Source organism: Argentina anserina, chromosome 5, assembly GCF_933775445.1.
Source record: "Argentina anserina chromosome 5, drPotAnse1.1, whole genome shotgun sequence".
NCBI lineage: Eukaryota > Viridiplantae > Streptophyta > Magnoliopsida > Rosales > Rosaceae > Argentina > Argentina anserina.
Genome location: NC_065876.1, coordinates 28,811,222 through 28,828,273, shown reverse-complemented (window position 1 = coordinate 28,828,273; position 17,052 = coordinate 28,811,222). Strand labels below are relative to the sequence as shown.

The window sequence follows — 17,052 nt, the reverse complement described above, 5'->3', positions numbered from 1 at the left end:
ATTCGGTCCATTTACAGATTTAATTATTGCGGAGCAGTGCTCTCCATCTCCTCAGCCCGGGAAATTTGATGTATCAAAAGTTCAATCCCAAACCCTTACGGCAACGACACACGTGATAGGTTGAGAAAAAGCATTAATATTTCATTTCATTGATACTTCTCGAACATATATATAGTAGGCAATTTGAACAAGTTAAATGCGGTTTATGAAGAAATTAAATTAACCGCCCGTAGAGTTCTTAATGCACTGCTATAAAAAAGACTAGCCCCTTTTCAACTTTCAAATTCCACTACGAACGAAATCCGCTTGACTTGGCGTGCAAGGAACGCATCTTGGTTGAGTATTATAATTGTGAATCAATAACTCATATTCAACTGCTTATAATTGCTTCTGTTCAAAAAAGAACTGCTTATATATAATTGCTTTGGCGCTCACTGCATGGCCCATGGCCCTAGCAGCTCCCATCTAAAAAACTTAAACTAGCTGGGCAGAAAATGACTGTAAATATTGCAGCAATATATTTTTGTACCAATTCAACAATGGAGATTGAATGAGTACCAATGGCAACAGCTAGATTCAACAATGGAGATTGAATGAGTACCAATGACAACAGCTAGCGAACAGAGTTACAATGATCAACCAGACAAGACTCGAGAAGTCTGGTTTAATTTATCTATTATTAGAATAAAACATACCCAATAGGCGTGAGGTGTGGTGTAATTATTTTTACAAAATAAAAAGTTTTTATTGCAAGGATCTTATTGCAGATAGTGAGATATATAGTGGGGCAGCTATATGACGGGGAAATTATTTGTTTTTATTCTTATTTTAACTTTTACTTTTTTTTTGTCCATGAATTATATAATTTATTTTGACATAACATATAGTTAGGGTGTTCATGTATTTACTAACAATTTGGATTAAAAGCATGCTCTCTTTTTATTGCAAATAGGGAGATATATAGTGGGCAGCTATATGACGGGGAAGTTATATGTTTCTATTCTTATTTTGACTTTTACCTTTTTGTTTGTGAGTTATATAATTTAATTTAAACATAACACATGGTGTAAGGCTATTTATGTACGTATTTGCTAACAATTTTGGATAATAAAGCATGCTCTCTTTATAATAGTATACATGTATAGATTAAAGCATGAAAAACAATAAAGGGATCGGACCAACAATCAAAGGAGAATGATAGTAATAAAACATGCATGCAGCTAAATTTTTGTTTAATTAGACTATTTTTGCTGGATAAATGACCGAAACTAGGGATGTAAATGAATCCTGGTTCCCAAAGAAATCATTAGAATCGAACCAATTAACAGCAGTTCAGTTCGGTTCGTGTGAGAATTAAAGTAGTAGATTATTAGAACCAAATTGTTTGAAGTGCAAACGGTTCAGTTGAGTTCTATTTAATTAAAATCATTAGGAACCGTTAGAGTTTGATAGTGTACGTATTTTTACCGTTAATTAGATTTAGGGTTGATTAATGAATATAAGTATATATACTAAGCCCAACATCAAGACCTCGGCTTCTCTTCTCATTTGTCAGTAAAAGACCTTGACTTCTCTTCTCAATCTTCTTCTATTTCCCAACTTCCGATAATTAATTCAAGAGATCCATAATCGATTAAGTCCCAGAATCGTCTGTCTTCGTCTCCATGATCAAGACCCATAATCTTGAGGTAAGATTCTTCAATCTTCACTTCTAAATTTAGTCTTCATCTTGTTTTTTATCTTTAATTTGATTAATTTGTTTCTAATTCGATGAACCAATTTGAATATAGAGAAGGAGCGTTGGTTGGAAACTAAAGTCTGGAGATCGGTGGTGGGTATCCTGATCATGCAGATTGATGAATTTTGAACAGAAGTAACAGTTGGAGTTTTGAGTTTTTGATCTTGTTTGGAAGTTTACTTGGAGAGGATCAGATTCAATCTTGTATTCAATACAAAGAGTTTGTTGGTGGGTATTTAATTGTATCTTTGTTTCAAGCCTATTCGATCAACTGGCATAGATTGTTTTCATTTGAGTTCCAATGAATCTGTATGTAAAAAGGAGTTCTGAGATTGCTTCACTTGATTTTTTTTTCCGAGTTCTTTATCAACCTCATGAAGACAATTCAGGAACCGTTTAGGAAATGAACCAAACCAGTTCTAAATAGTCTTGTTCCTAAATGGTTCCCATTCTAAAAAATACAGAAACCGAACCGTTTAAATATTATAGTCGATTTACGGTTCTTGTATTTTCAGGCGTTTTTAGAACTGTTTACAACCTTAACAATAAAAGTGAGACTTTTGTGTAAAAACAATCTAGTTTCATTCAACCCAAAAGAAGTGTACCTTGTAACTAAAAACAATTTGTGTTATTGTGTACCTTGCCAATCGAATTACGAGGTGAAGAAACAATGTCAACTTTATATATAAGATATAGTGAGTATATATCCAATTAATGGTTGCAACAGAATTCGATCTTATCATTGTAGCTAGTTTGTCATTTGGGAACTGCATGTGGTTCGAGGCAAGATGCTTCCCCGAGCTGGAAGGGAGGAATCGTTACTCGAGTGACCACAAATCGGCATGGATATTTGTCCAAGTAGCAGTGCAAGACAAATATAGTCGACCATTTTATGTGCATTGCTATATAGCTTCGTTTAGCTACGCGCGTGTTGGCCGTTGTGCGTGGTACTCTGTGAGCCCGTGATAAACCTTTGTGTTGGCATCGTACATATATAAGCCTCATGGCATCGACAATTTCGTCAGGATGGATGATTAACCTTTTTATAAGATGAGCAATATAATACCAGATACGTGATCGATCTTCTAGTATGGGTTCCAGAATGAAGAAAATGTGAGATGTGTCAGTTGTAATTGTATCAGTTGTATATTTTGCGGCAAGATATATAATAGGCTAGGAAAATTAATTGTTTGAAATTTTAATCTATTAATTAATCAACATGTATGAGACATTCTTTCAAAAACACATATTATCGATGATACTAGTCATACATATTTTTCCTTAAGTAATATATTAGCAGTGTCGGCCCTGGGGCAAGAGTAAGTAGGCTCAAGCGTAGAGTCCTATATTTTAAGCGGGCCTCAATTAAAGAAAAAGATAAATAAAATGAGAATTAAATTGACTAATTACTATTTTTAGTAATGAAAAGTTAGCATTATTCACTAAATAAGCATGAGATTAAAATAAAAATAAAGTCAAACTTTTTATAAATTAGTGTGTTTTTTTTATAAGTCTAACAAGTTACCATCATCCATTTTCAAGTTTTTCTTAACTAATTTGTTGAAATTTAAACTTGTGAACTATTAATATGTAGTAAATGATTTTTTTGTTTAAGACTTTCTTAAGCATCTATTTTAGGGCCTCAAAATATTTTATGCCTTAAGTCTCCTTAGACAGAGGGCCAGCCCTGTATACTAGTCATACACTCATTCTACAAAAACTTAATATATCTGTCTATCTATTTATTTATTTATTTATTTATGTATATCTCTATTACTATAAAGCCAACACCAAAAAGCTTCATCAAACTGTGAACTATCAATTTTACCATTCTCTAATTTTATTCTCACACATAGAAAGAAGGATAATTATATAAAAATACAAATGTTTCACCAATATGTTTTACCAAAACCATCATTCATAAGAAACAAAATTACATAAAAGAATGAGCTTTCACTTCAAATTAAATTCTGCAAATATATGCGATCATTCAGATCAAAACACGTGCATCGCACGCACGAGACTAATTATAATTTATCCTCATAGAGACAGAATGATAATTATTTAAAAATACAAATGCCAATATGTTTTGGTAAAACTATCATTCGTATAAAACAAAATTAAAGATTGTTTTTCAATAATACACTTCAAATAAAATTCTGCAAACCCGTGCGATCAAAACATGTGTATCATATGGGTACGAGGCTAGTTACGTTTAATGCTTCAAAAGCCATATTAGAAATTTATTACATGTAGAATATAATGTAAAAGCCTACATCACTTGAACTGCAAGAATACAAATTTATATAACATCGACCAACTAGCATGTAGTAATTAACATAATTTAAGAAAATTACACGGGCCGGCCATGAAGCGAGCTGGCAGCCAAGCCATATTCATTTTCTCTACTTTTTGCCATATACATGTGTATCGATCCAGAAGGGATATGCACCGTACATGCATAGAGATCGATCTGACTACTAATTAAAAGAATCGCAAGTGAACAGGGGGGGGGGGGGGTGGGAGAGAGAGAGAGAGAGAGAGAGAGAGAGAGAGTCATTCATGCAGACATAAATAGCAGCTCGCCATATTGACTGATTAATTTCGAGCTAGTTAGCAGGCTAGAAGAAGGAAATAATTAGGAAACTAGTACTCAAGAAGACAAAGCAGATAGAGGTTACGGTTGTGGAGTACTGCATTTTCAGATCAACAGATTTTGAAAAATAAGGTTTCGGCGGACTGTAGTAATACACAGGATTAACGTTCGGGGGGAATATTGAATTGCCAGGATTAGGTACATATGGTTGAAGTGGTGGCCGATTCGGGATTAATGCTGGCGCGTCGGACCCTGGAGGCGACTGTGAGCAAGTGTTTTGACAAGGAGACGTAGGTGGTGGTGGTGGACATTCGGGGAGAACCGGAGGTGATGGTGATGGTGGTGGTGGAGGTGGTGATGATGGCACCGGGCACGGGTTGGGGCACTCGTCACACATTGTGCAGCTGGTTGTTTGGTCTCTGGATTCTAGTACTGCTGCAGTGGAGTTAGTACTCCCAGTGGGCGATTCCATGGCTAGTGAAACAGAACCTGAATGCATGAGTAGCATGATCAGGACGAGAGTAGTAACAGTAGATGAGAAAGGTAACATCGAAACCGAATTTTCCATGGCCATATGATCTAGTACGTAGCTCTAGCTCGCTAGCTAGCTCAATTTTATAAATAAAATTTTGTTGATGAAATGGAAGTATACTGGTTTAGCTAGCCAAGGCGCACCAGCAAAAACATACAGTACTTCGATAGAGAAGAGTGAGGCGGTCTGTATATAAAGACAATGTTGATATGCAAACTGAGATGAGGGAGCATAGACTAAGAGTGCATGTGTATTGGTGACCGCACCATTTGTCGGTGTTTTATCTTCTAAAATATACCAGTACGTCTTTGTATGCATATAATATATACATACGTAAAAGTATGGAATAGAACAATATAGTCAGATAGTGTTAAGAAATCACACAAACACACATTTTGTTAACTATAGTGGAAACCTTCCTCAAGATAAAAATCACTGTGAGACTTTTGATGTAATCTACACGACATTAAATCCATTAATAATTAATAGAGATACATAACATACAAGTAGAGATTCTTCCACAAAATCTCTTTACATGCATTACAAGTCAACTTGGTTAATACTGAATCTAACCTATGAAATCAATTTAGATCTAATCTACGAAGGACAGAACACGCTTTCTTCATAATCTTGAGACTGAACATAATCAAAATTCTCTTGTGTTCTCACACAACTCTTTTACTTCAAGCTCTCACACAGCTTTTGTAAATCGAGCTCTCACACATCTCTATAACTCTCAAATAGCTATTACAGTTTGACTAACTATTAACACCTCCCCTGAACATGATAATTTATGGTAGGATTCCCTCTTGTTTCGGTCGCCAGACCTGTCGGAGTAAGCCCAACCTGACAAAGAACTGAGCTAGCAGGGTAAGTCATGCCACTTCTAGCTTAGGCCCCATTGTCGGCGCTACTAAAGTAGCTTGTCAAAGCAGTCAAAACGTATTGTACGAGCAATCTCTCATATCGGGAAATAGTAGCAACACTTACCCAATGCGCCTATAAGCAGCTAGAAACCTCCTAAAAAGGGCAACGTATCTCTAAGTCATTAACCTGCGAGCTCAAGTCTTGACTCAGTTCTAACTTAAGTGTCAGAGAGTCATAGGCTAGCACACCGCTGACCCTTGACCTTAACCCCATATTTTTGCAGGTTGTTCAATCCGTGAATGATACAAGCTGCGTGAACAACAAGACCCCCGGATTTTGTACTCGCAACACTAACACTCACACTGCTAGTCATCAACTATTACTTAGTTTATTCTCAAGCACTTTAACACTGCTTAAAGAAACTCAAGTTCCTTTCTTCAAGACAAAGGTTTGTCATTGATCTCAATCAGTCATACAAATGCACATGAGAAGAATGAATGTTTCAAATCAACACACATGATCATAAAGATAATTGAATCTCAAGTGCAACAATGCAAATAAGAAGCAAATCTTTCAAGTAACTAAGCACATAATCAATTATGAGAGATGCAACAAAGATTATAGCTTTCACAAGTAGAGGTTGTACAACACAACCTCTTTACTAGCATAACAAGCTAACTTATGATAAGCTATATTATCATATGCACTACATCATGTACGAGAGATAGGAATGAACAATATAAACTCAAAAGGATCACATCCTATTCTATATGCTCGAAATCTCTCACTTCTCAATTTCCCAAATGCCTATTTATAGGAGAAGAAACTTCTCACTCTCAGTTAATGCACATCAACATATATCAAGGAAAATATATCAATCTACTATGAATGATGTGCATCGTGATTTCCTCTAATTGAGATAAGTGACCATTGAATCTTCAATCAAATCTCAATTCTCATCTTTGACCAATTTCTTTTATCACTTTGATTCCCATTTATTTCATGCAATATCCTCCCAAAAGATTACACATAATAAGAATAAATCTTAATATCATAATCTGATAATAAATGAGATAATATCTTGAACAAGTAAAACATGTTATCAATCAAATACTAAAGCACATGAATTCTAATCAAATCAGAATTCCTTTCCTTTCATGTCTCACACATCTTGCTGAATACAAGGAGAATAATTTCAAATATAATCAAATCAGTTCATGGTTAATCGTTATTTCTCCCGCCTTCACAACAAAAGTTTCACATGATCAATCCCTTCCCAAGCCCTAATTGGCTTAAACTGGCGGTAACAATGGCCAAAACTCAGATGGAGTGGGCTCTCTCTTTGGAGCGTAGTACAACTACTTTTAGTGAGGGCTTCGTAACCCTAGGTAGGCCCATTTCCTCTTTGGCCTAGCAATCAGCTGTCTCTATTGTTGAATTACCTTAGGTGGAGGTCATGCTGAGCCAACCTATCAAGTCCCACCCCTTACGTGATCAGAAGAAATGTAAGGGCCCAATGGAAGATATAACCCAAACTCAGCCCTCTATTCCCCACTTTCAAGCACATGGAGTTTTAATCATCCCAGAATCCCAACCTCATAGTTTTATCCCTCCGATCAATTCCCAAAGCCACATTCACACCTTAAAACCCTATCATCTCTGCAACCCCATTTTGAATGGTGAACAGAATAAGAGAACTAAGCTATTATCCTCCATTCTCCAAACTGCTCTTAGATCTAGTGGTAGAAGGGTTAGTAGATCGAGAGGCAGTGGAAGGGGTTCTCTCAGGGATGGAAGGAGAAGGGGCTTTCGATCTGCTCAGGGACGTTCAGTGGGGGCGGAGTCTAGAGTTTGGAGTAGAAAGTCGGCAGAGGGGGTGGATGTGTCGTCTGAAGCTAGTGTGGATTCTATTGGTGATAAGAATTTATTCGATGGGCGTTCCTCAATTCAAGGCGGTGGTGACTGGCCGACACCCACACGGAATCCATGAGTCAACTAATCTCTTGGAGCTGTCAAGGCTTGGGTAGTGCCTTGACAGTTCGAAAATTGGGGGATTTGGTTCGTTCTCATTCCCCTTTAGTAATCTTCCTATGTGAGACTAAGCAGAGCAAGTATCAAACCAATAATCTTCGGAGGCAGCACAAATTCTATAAAGGAATTTTAGTTGAGCCTTCTCTCTGAGGGGCTGGGGGCTTAGTGCTGTGGTAGCGTCCTAAAGTTGAGATTGAGGTATTGTCGAAGAGTCGTAATACCATTGATACTGTTATCGTTTTTAAAAAATTTGAATATTTCTATTAGAGTGTCTTTCTTTTATGGCCCTCCTTATAAAGAGCAAAAGCAGGCCTTTTGGTCCTCTGTGATGAATATGGCATTGTTTTCGATGAAACCTTGGATTTGCATAGCTGACTTCAACGAAATTGTGCTTAATTGTGAGAAAGAATGAGGAGTGCCGTGGCCCTGGAGCCGTGTTCGCTTTTTAAAGAATTTCATGGACATGAACTAGCTTATTGATCTAAACTTCACTGGACCTCGCTTCACTTGGGAGAATAGAAAGGAAGAGGAGGAGGGGTTGATCAGAGAGAGGCTTGATATGTCGGTTGGCAATGCTGATCTCCTGTAGTGTGGCCAAATGCTAATGTGGTTCATGAACCAAGGCTTGGGTCTGATCACTGCCCTCTTGTGCTCTATGCTCAAAGTAAACAGAGGAAGAGCTCTAAGCCTTTTAGAGTTGAAGCTATATGGCTGGAAGATCCAGATTGCTTGGATATTGTCTTGACTACTTGGAGTTCTCCCTCCTCGGGATCATTTTTCTGTTTGGGATAACAACTTAAAGAATTGCAGGCTGAGTCTGAAAAAGTGGAGTAAACAAAAATATCCGAATAATAAGGTTGTTATAGATTCCCTTAGTGGGGAATTGAGCAACCTTCAAGCTGGCCATGTTAGTTCGAGTTCCAAAGAGAGGGAAAAAGCTATCCTTGCGGAGATTGAGGGGACTTGGAAGTTGGAGGAAGCTTACTGGAAACACAGATCTAGAGTAACTTGGTTGTTGGAGGGTGATAAAAATACCAATTTTTTTCACTTGTATACTGTCTATAGACGCAGCAGGAATAGAATAAACAATATTTTCTTGGATAATGGCTTGTGGATTAGTGGTGATAATTAGATAAAAGAGAGGCTTTCTCTTAGTTCTTCAAACAACTCTACTCCACCTCCGGGCCTAGAGATTTGGCTGATGCCCCTGCTACAATCCCTAATCAGATCAGTAGTGCTCAAAATGATTGTCTTCTCTCTCCCTTCACTTCTGATGAGGTTTGTTTGGCGGTCAAGCAACTCGGTAATTTGAAAGCGCCTGGACCAGATGGGTTTCTAGGGCTTTTCTATAAGAAAAGCTGGGATGTGATTCGGGATAATGTAAACAGAGTTGTTGCTTTCTTTGCTGGTGAGAACTGTTCAGTGGATATCATGAGTAAAACCAATATTGTGCTTATTCCGAAGGTGTAGCATCCGGAAACAATGGGACAATTCCGTCTTATCAGCTTGTGTAACAATTCGATTAAGATCATTTCTAAGCTCTTTGCAAATAGACTGAAGGGTTTGCTTCATCTTTTGATTTTGGAGCATCAAAATGCTTTTTTGGCAGGAAGACAAATCCAAGATAATCTGATCTTAGCTCACGAAGCCTATCATTATTTGAAGTTGAAGAAGTCTAAGAAGGAATTTGAGCTTGCTGTGAAGTTAGATATGAACAAGGCTTACGATAGGGTCGAGTGGGATTTCTTGGAGGCCACACTTCTTAAGTTTGGTTTTGATAGGGCTTGGATAAGACTTGTTATGAAGCTGGCAACTCCTTCCATCCTTCTCGAGGCTTAAGGCAGGGGGATCCTCTCTCCCCTACCCCTTTTTATCGATTGAGAAAGTCCTTTCTAGAAATATCTCTGCCGCAGTTGACTCGAAACAATTGAGACCTTTGAAGATGAGCTCGTCTTTTCCGGGATTATCTCACTTGATGTTTGCGGATGACACTATCTTGTTCACCAAGGCAACGGTGGATGAATCCAAATATCTGAGGCAGATTCTTGATGTTTATTGTGTAGCTTCGGGTCAAATGGTCAATTTTTAAAAAAACCTTAGTTTTCTTCTCCAAGAACACCCCGAATGCTATATCAGTTGGTCATTTGTTGAGCACCAGGTGATCAGCAGCGAGAACACCCCTGAAGAGATTCGTGATACTATTGCTGAGGTTCTTCAGATCCCAATTGCTTCTTAACATGGGATTTACCTAGGCTTGCCCATAACTTGGGGCAATTCTAAGGAAAATGCCTTGGCCTATATTTGGGAAAGAGTTGGTCAGAAGCTTGAGGGGTGGAAATCAAATATCCTTTCCCAAGCAGGCAGGGAAATATTGATAAAAGCGGTAGCCATGGTCATTCCAGCGTATCCAATGTCCATATTTCTTCTCCCAATCTCATTATGCAAGTCCCTGAACTCTGCTATTTCCATTTCTAGTGGGGTTATGCTGATTCAAAATCCAAAATGCATTGGAAAAACTGGGACCTTCTCTGCAAAAGTAAGTTAGAGGGTCAAATAGGCTTCAAAAACTTACATGCCTATAAAAGCATTGCTTGTGAAACAATGTTAGCGCTTAATCCAGCAGCCTGATGCTCTTTGGTGTCAAATCTTGAAGGTAAGGTACTTCCCCCACTCTGACTTTTTAAAAGCCAAAAAAAGATATAGGCTCTGATGGATTTGGAACTCCCTTCTTGCGGGGAGAGAAATGATTGAAAAGAATGCTATTTGGAGAGTTGGGAATGGTAGGAGTATTGATGTTTGGTCCGATAGATGGATCCCCAATGATAAAGAGGGAGTAATCAAACCTATCATCACTTCTTATAGGTTTACTCCTCTCGCTATTGCCGACATCATTGATGAGAACCGCAGCTGACAAATTGATCATCTAGAGTGTTTCTTGGTTGAGAATGACATTCATGCTATCAAAGCTATTCCAATTGGTGGTGCCATGGACCGTGATGAGCTTATTTGGCTTAAATGCAAGAAGGGTTCCTTCTCGGTTAAGAGTGGTTATAGACAAATTTCATCTAAACATAATTCAATTGTTGACAAGCAGAAGGCCTCTTCCTCCCACTCCATCAACTCTCGTGTTTGGAAAGTGATATGGAGCCCATCATTCAAGCCTAAGGTCTCTAATTTCTTATGGAAGGCTCTGAACAATGGTCTCTCAACTGATTGAAATGTGTTTAAAAGAAAAATCATAAATGAGCCTACTTGCAGCCTTTGTGGGGATCATGTGGAGTCAGTAGAGCATTGTCTATTGCTGTACCCGTGGACTGCCTCTGTGTGGTTTGGAGGTCCTTTGGGTTATATTCCAGCCAAAAAGAAGATTACCACTTTTGATGAGTGGCTCTTGGAGATTTACAAGTCCATTCCAAGTGATCAGGGGGACAACTTCATGTTGATTTGCTACCATCTCTTTGAGATTTGGAAGCAAAGGTGTGATGCTGTGATGGGGAAGGTTTTGCCTAGTCCCTCAACCACTTTATCTAACATTCGGGACAGTTTTGCTAGGTGGTCCGAAGCTCATGATATTAGTTCTCTATCCGCAAGCCTAGACGGCATTTCACGATTGGCAAACCCAAACTGACATCCTCACTCTAATTATGCAAAGGTGAATGTGGATGCAGCATGGAAGAGAGGTAATTGCAATAGTGGTTTGGGAATTATTATAAGAAACCGAAGTGGTGAGTCTATTGCAAGGGCTAGTAGAGCTTCTCCCATAAGAGCTTTAGATTACATGGTTTGCAAAAATTGAAAAGGTCTTTCTATTATGCTTTTATAGGTCTTTTTGAACGCATTAATCTCATATCGATAAAGCGAGTGCGTCTTATTTTCCGTATTATTTGTTTATGATGCAAACATTTTGGTCTAAGATTGAATGTTTAATGACGATGTTTTGTTCGTTTGATTGAATTGATTCAACTATATATGTTTTCGAGTTACTAGTTATATGTGCTATTATAACAATATTTGGTGCTTACTAAATATTTTTTTGAATTGGATCAATTGATTGACATTACGTTCGTCATAATTTCTCATTATATATATAACCTCTTATTTGTTGGGTAAAAAAAAACACAATTCCAGGTTAAGCTGACTACACCACATGGCTAGACTCAACCTTAGCCGCTGAAGCTATTTACTCCATTTATCGAGGTCTTCACCAACTCTCCTACCATGTCGGCCCTCTTAATCCTCCTCATATTGGAAGCCTTCACAAGCCTCCTCACTATGGCAGCCATCTCAGGCTCCCCTCCTTTGGTGCTCATCGATCACCTTCCCAATCTTTTTACTCAGCCGACGGTTCCTAGCTGGGTCGGATCTTTGAGTCTGTTATGGCTAGTGGCGGCACATGCTTTGGTGGTATGGAAGTAGCGCAAATGTATGAGATCTCCAACAATTGTAGTGGCGGCACAAGGTTATGGACTTTGGCAGCGTCGATAGATCGACGTGTACATTTGCCAGATCCGATCATCTTTCATATTTGGGTGGGGACTGAGGCTTTTGGGTCAGGGTCGTAGATTAGATTTGAGGAGACATGAATCAAGACCTTTGGACTGAGTTTGGTCCTGGGTTTTTTGGCCCAAGTCTAGGCTTGGTCATTAGAATAGGTTTTTTTTTCTTGAATCATAGAAATTTAGATTTCTAATGTATAGACCTATGCTATGTACAAATTATGGGTTCTCTCATGACCTCTTGTCTATCTATAATGTTAGCGGAGGGACATGTAATGTCTATTATGACATTTGATGATATAAAACATCGTATGATTTTCTTCAAAGAAAAAAAAACACAATTTCAACATATATATAACTCCATAATCCCTAGTTATGCCCCCAATCAAGTCCTTTTATTTTTGGCACCTCAGATAATATGGGCACAAGAGCATTCATAATCCAACCCGATCATCACCTACGTACGCACCAGCATGCTCTCTCGCCACACATTCAAGCTTCATCGCGACCAAATCCACAGACTCCACCACCGTCGTAACACACTTTGATCGATGCCCATCAATTTCCAATCAAGACACCACACTACATGTCAATCCTTACTATTAGATGAGACATGCACTTTCAAATGTCATATTGACACAAAAATCGTTTTAAATGTCTTCTATAGAACCTCGTCGCTTACATGATGGATTCCGCAACAACAGTGAACATCATTTCTTTATTGTCATTATCAGAGGATTTATTGTTCATCCTAATGTCACGTAGATAAAGAGTTATAGATAGTTAATAAAATAATCAGTTGTGTAAAATATTTTTTTTCAATAATGTATAAATTAAAGTTTTTTTAGAATGATTTATAAATTAAAGTTGAGAATTGAAGATTTTTGAAAGAAAACAATTGAAGATGAATAGATGTCGCTCCTAAGACTTTGTAATCATTATTCTCACAATATTTTCTTAAAATTATGAGGCTATTTTTGATGTGTACTATTTTGGTGGGAAAGTAAACAAGCAGAGAAAAAATGGATGTCTTGAAATAAGCTATGTCGTCCTAAAGAGGAGGGAGACATTGATTTTTGGAATGCTCCGTCTCCAGTTCATTCTTCTGCTTATTGGAAGGGTAATTTTGAGGTTAGGGACTTTTTGGTTCTGGTACTCAGTGGAAGATCAGTATTGGGGAGAAGGTGCATGCGTGGGACGCACATTGGTTACCTAAGCATAGTGATTTCAGGCTGGTTTCTGGTTTGCAGAAAGGTTAGTGATTTTATTACTGCTGACCGGAGGTGGGATAGATCTTTAATACTGGAGCTTTTTAGTCCTGAAGATTAGGAGATTATTCTATCTATTTCTCTTAGTTTGAGGGTTATATAGGACCGTTTAATTTTCCATTATGATGCTAAGAGGCGTTTTTCTACAAAGTCTGCTTATCAGTTGGCTAGATAGTTGTTACATGGTGACATATCTCCTTTGGTCGGGATGGACATGTGAGCTTCTGGAATACAATCTGGTTTTAGCTGGTTCCAAGAAAAATCAGGGTTTACTTTTGGTGGGTTTGTTCCTCCATTCTCCCGACTTCGGTTGCTCTTCGGTCCAAATGGGTGTTTGTTGATGAGGGTTTTCTTTTTCGCAATGTTGAGGAGGAGAATGTTGGACATATGAGTAGAGATTGTTGCTTTATTAGAGACTTGGTTCCCTTATTTTTGGAGTTTTCAGGTATTTCCCAGAGGGTCTCAGATGATGGATTGGTTATCTATTTGTCTAGATCGGTTAACTAGAGAGGAGTTTGCTTGGTTGTTGATGATTTTGTGGTTAGTTTAGAAGGAGGAAAACCAAAGATTATGGAAGGATAAGTGGTCTAGTTTGGACCAGGTGTATTATAAGATTCGTTCTTTTACTACTAGTTGCAATCGATCAGTTAGGCGTACTAAAACAAGGTAGGTGCGTTTTTTTAGAATGTCTTGGGTTCCTCCTCTTACTGGTTGGCTCAAAACCAATTTGGATGGTGCTTTTGACTCTGTCAGGAAGTAGGGAGGTGTGGGGTGTGGTGTTTAGAAATTCCACTGGTGCTATTGTGGGTGGTTTGAGTGCTCGGCTTGATTATATTGCTTCACCAACATTGGTAGAGGGTATGGCAGGTAGATTGGCTAGTTCCTTTGTTGTGGAGAAATGTTTGGCTCCTATTATTTTTGAGTTTGATTGCTTGCGGTTGGTTAAGGTGACAACTGTTTCAGATGGTGATGATTTTGATTTTGGGATGATAGTCAGGGATATATAGGCGTCTTTGACTACTTTTCCTTATTCTTTTTTAGTCATGTTGTTAGAGAATATAATTTTGTTGCTCAGAAAAATTGCAAGGTTGGCTCTTAGTACCGGACTTGCCTATCATTAGTAGGCTTATTTCTTTACATCTGTGATATGTTAATGTGGTTGGGCTTTAGAGTCGAAGCAAGTAAAACTGTATAAAGTACATCGCCACCTCAACGAAACAAAAAGATGGTTCTTTGGGTCTAACTTTAAATTGTTGGGTTGATGTCCAAAATTTAAAATAAGATTATTACGTTGAGAAATACGTGCTAAATTCTAACTGAGGTAGAACCGTATATCAACTTCTGCATTTGTTAGTTTCAATCCTCTAATAAAAAATTATCGCCACTAGCTTGTTAGTTTCGATGACAGAGTTTTCAATGCAGTTAACTGAGGCATTTAATCTTTTTAGAAAATCCCATTTATAAATATTAATAATATATATTCCACTAATTAATTGAACTATTCAAATTTAACACAGGTAAAGTAGCTATCTAATTTAACTACTACTTCATGAGTAGCCTGCTGTGATCTCTCTGACGTCCACGTCCTCCCAGTTTGAAGCAAATCTCAGCAATGAGAGCAAAGAGAGAAGCAATGAAGCACACAATCCAGGATAGTACAAGCAATGCCCAGTCCTGATGTGTTTTCTTTGGTAAGTGGGTCCTGTCCGATATGAGCAATGCTCTATACACTGCTTCTGCGAGGGCATAAGCTGAAATCGGGTCTGATTCTTCTGCCAGAAATCCATACTCTGTAAGGCACACGATGTCATATACTCCGGTCGTCTCTGAGACACCCACACATCCACATATTTTAAGTCGCGCTTCAATCCTTTCTTCAGTTGATAACATGTCACCATGTGTCAATATCAGGATAGGCTTCTCATCATCTGCGTATAAGAAAAACCTTATAGTAATCAGGAATTTGAAAATTAACGGCCGGTATATCATATATATTCATTTCAAATTATATATATACAGTAATACACCAATAACACCATCACCATGTATGTATAGCTAAGCTCATTAACTTACCGCAATTTTGGAAAGCACTCGAGCAGAAAAGCTGTCTTGCGGCCTCGATTAGCTTAGTATCACCAGCTTTAAACGCCTTGTAGATCTCTGCCATGTTAGCCACCACCATAACACAGTTCACTGTCCTCCTCACAAAGTTAGAAGACCAATTATATTTGGACATGGTTGGAAAATCATCGTGCATATCATCACCTACAAAATCATGATGAGGGACGTCGTCCAAATCTCCTGATCTTAAGCATTTTTGGTTCTGGTGAATCCCATAACTCATCCAACTTGACAGTTCTTCACCAACACTAGTTTCACCAATCTCATTGTAATCGAATCCCCGTGAGTCGTACACACAGAACCCACTGTGCAAAGACCTCACCACATTGTGCTCTTTCAAAAGCTTAGTTCTACCACTTCCTATATACAAGCATATACACGCACGAACAACAATCAATTGATATATATATATATATATATATATATATATATATATATATATATATCGTCCAAATTAAAGTAAACAAATAAGATTGATAACAGATTCAGTTTATATACTAGCTAGGAGTACTACCTGAGGAGGAGGACGTTTGAGCAAAAGGTACGAGTCCAGAGCGACCCAAAACACTATACATTAAATTGACAAGCGAGCTCTTGCCAGAAGCAGAGAAGCCGACCAAGAGAATAGTGGCCACTGGTGGAATGTCCATATTGTCCTTACTAATTCCTCCGGTAGGCATCCAGAAATCACCTGATCGGTAAGTGAGGAGCTTGTGGCGGAGTTCATTCACACCGTCACTGTAATGAGAATGAAATTCATGAGTACCTGCAGTAGTGCCACTAGCAACCAAAGCCAATCTCTCCAACTCTTTGAACACTCTTATCCTTGGTGTCAGCCTTGACACGTCTGGCAGGCCGCCTTCAAACTTGAGCTTAACATACTCATCGTATTCCGCCGCTGATCTCCACCAGCAGTAAGGCTCTATTGATGATATCACCCGGGAAGACTCGTCACTAATTATGATCTTCTCATCGTCACTACTCACATTACATACATGCATATGATTCTTCATTGATCAATAAATCTAACTAATTATAAATTGAAAACTGAAGCCTGATCGAAGCTAATTATATAATATTGTAAAACTTATCTGGGATCGTTCTACTTTTTAGCTACAGTCCAGATTGGTGCCCTGCTGTGAACAAGAGATAACAATGAACCGATCGATTAAGAAGCTCTCAATAATTGGTTTCGAGTGTGGCCGCGCTTGGTTAGATTACTGTTGTATGGAAGGGAAATAAATAGCCAACGAATCATTGTCACATAGATGACAAAAGAGTGCTATGGATGAGGGTCCATATGGGTCACGGGCACCACATCTGTACAGATTCGAAGCTCCTTCCTAGCTCTTTCCTTCACTATATATCCACCACTCCACCAGACTTGGTTTTACGAGAAGTGG

The 17,052-nt window shown here is 38.3% G+C and overlaps 2 protein-coding genes and 1 long non-coding RNA gene across 3 annotated transcripts; 2 read left to right on the top strand and 1 right to left on the bottom strand.

The window, feature by feature from the left end:
- The first annotated feature begins 1,550 nt into the window (after positions 1–1,550).
- Positions 1,551–2,070, top strand: LOC126795942 (uncharacterized). Its single transcript, XR_007672275.1, has 2 exons — positions 1,551–1,688; positions 1,791–2,070. It is a non-coding gene; the product is annotated as an uncharacterized LOC126795942 (long non-coding RNA).
- Positions 2,071–9,246: 7,176 nt separating this feature from the next.
- LOC126795907 (uncharacterized) lies at positions 9,247–9,603 on the top strand. Its single transcript, XM_050522633.1, has one exon. The coding sequence runs from the start codon at positions 9,247–9,249 to the stop codon at positions 9,601–9,603; it is 357 nt and encodes a 118-aa protein (XP_050378590.1).
- Positions 9,604–14,991: 5,388 nt separating this feature from the next.
- Positions 14,992–16,845, bottom strand: LOC126794937 (uncharacterized). The gene is made up of 3 exons (XM_050521733.1): positions 16,164–16,845; positions 15,602–16,009; positions 14,992–15,456 (listed from the first exon to the last, which is right to left on the bottom strand). The coding sequence occupies exons 1-3, from the start codon at positions 16,660–16,662 to the stop codon at positions 15,071–15,073; spliced, it is 1,293 nt and encodes a 430-aa protein (XP_050377690.1). The 5' UTR covers positions 16,663–16,845; the 3' UTR covers positions 14,992–15,070.
- Positions 16,846–17,052: the final 207 nt, after the last annotated feature.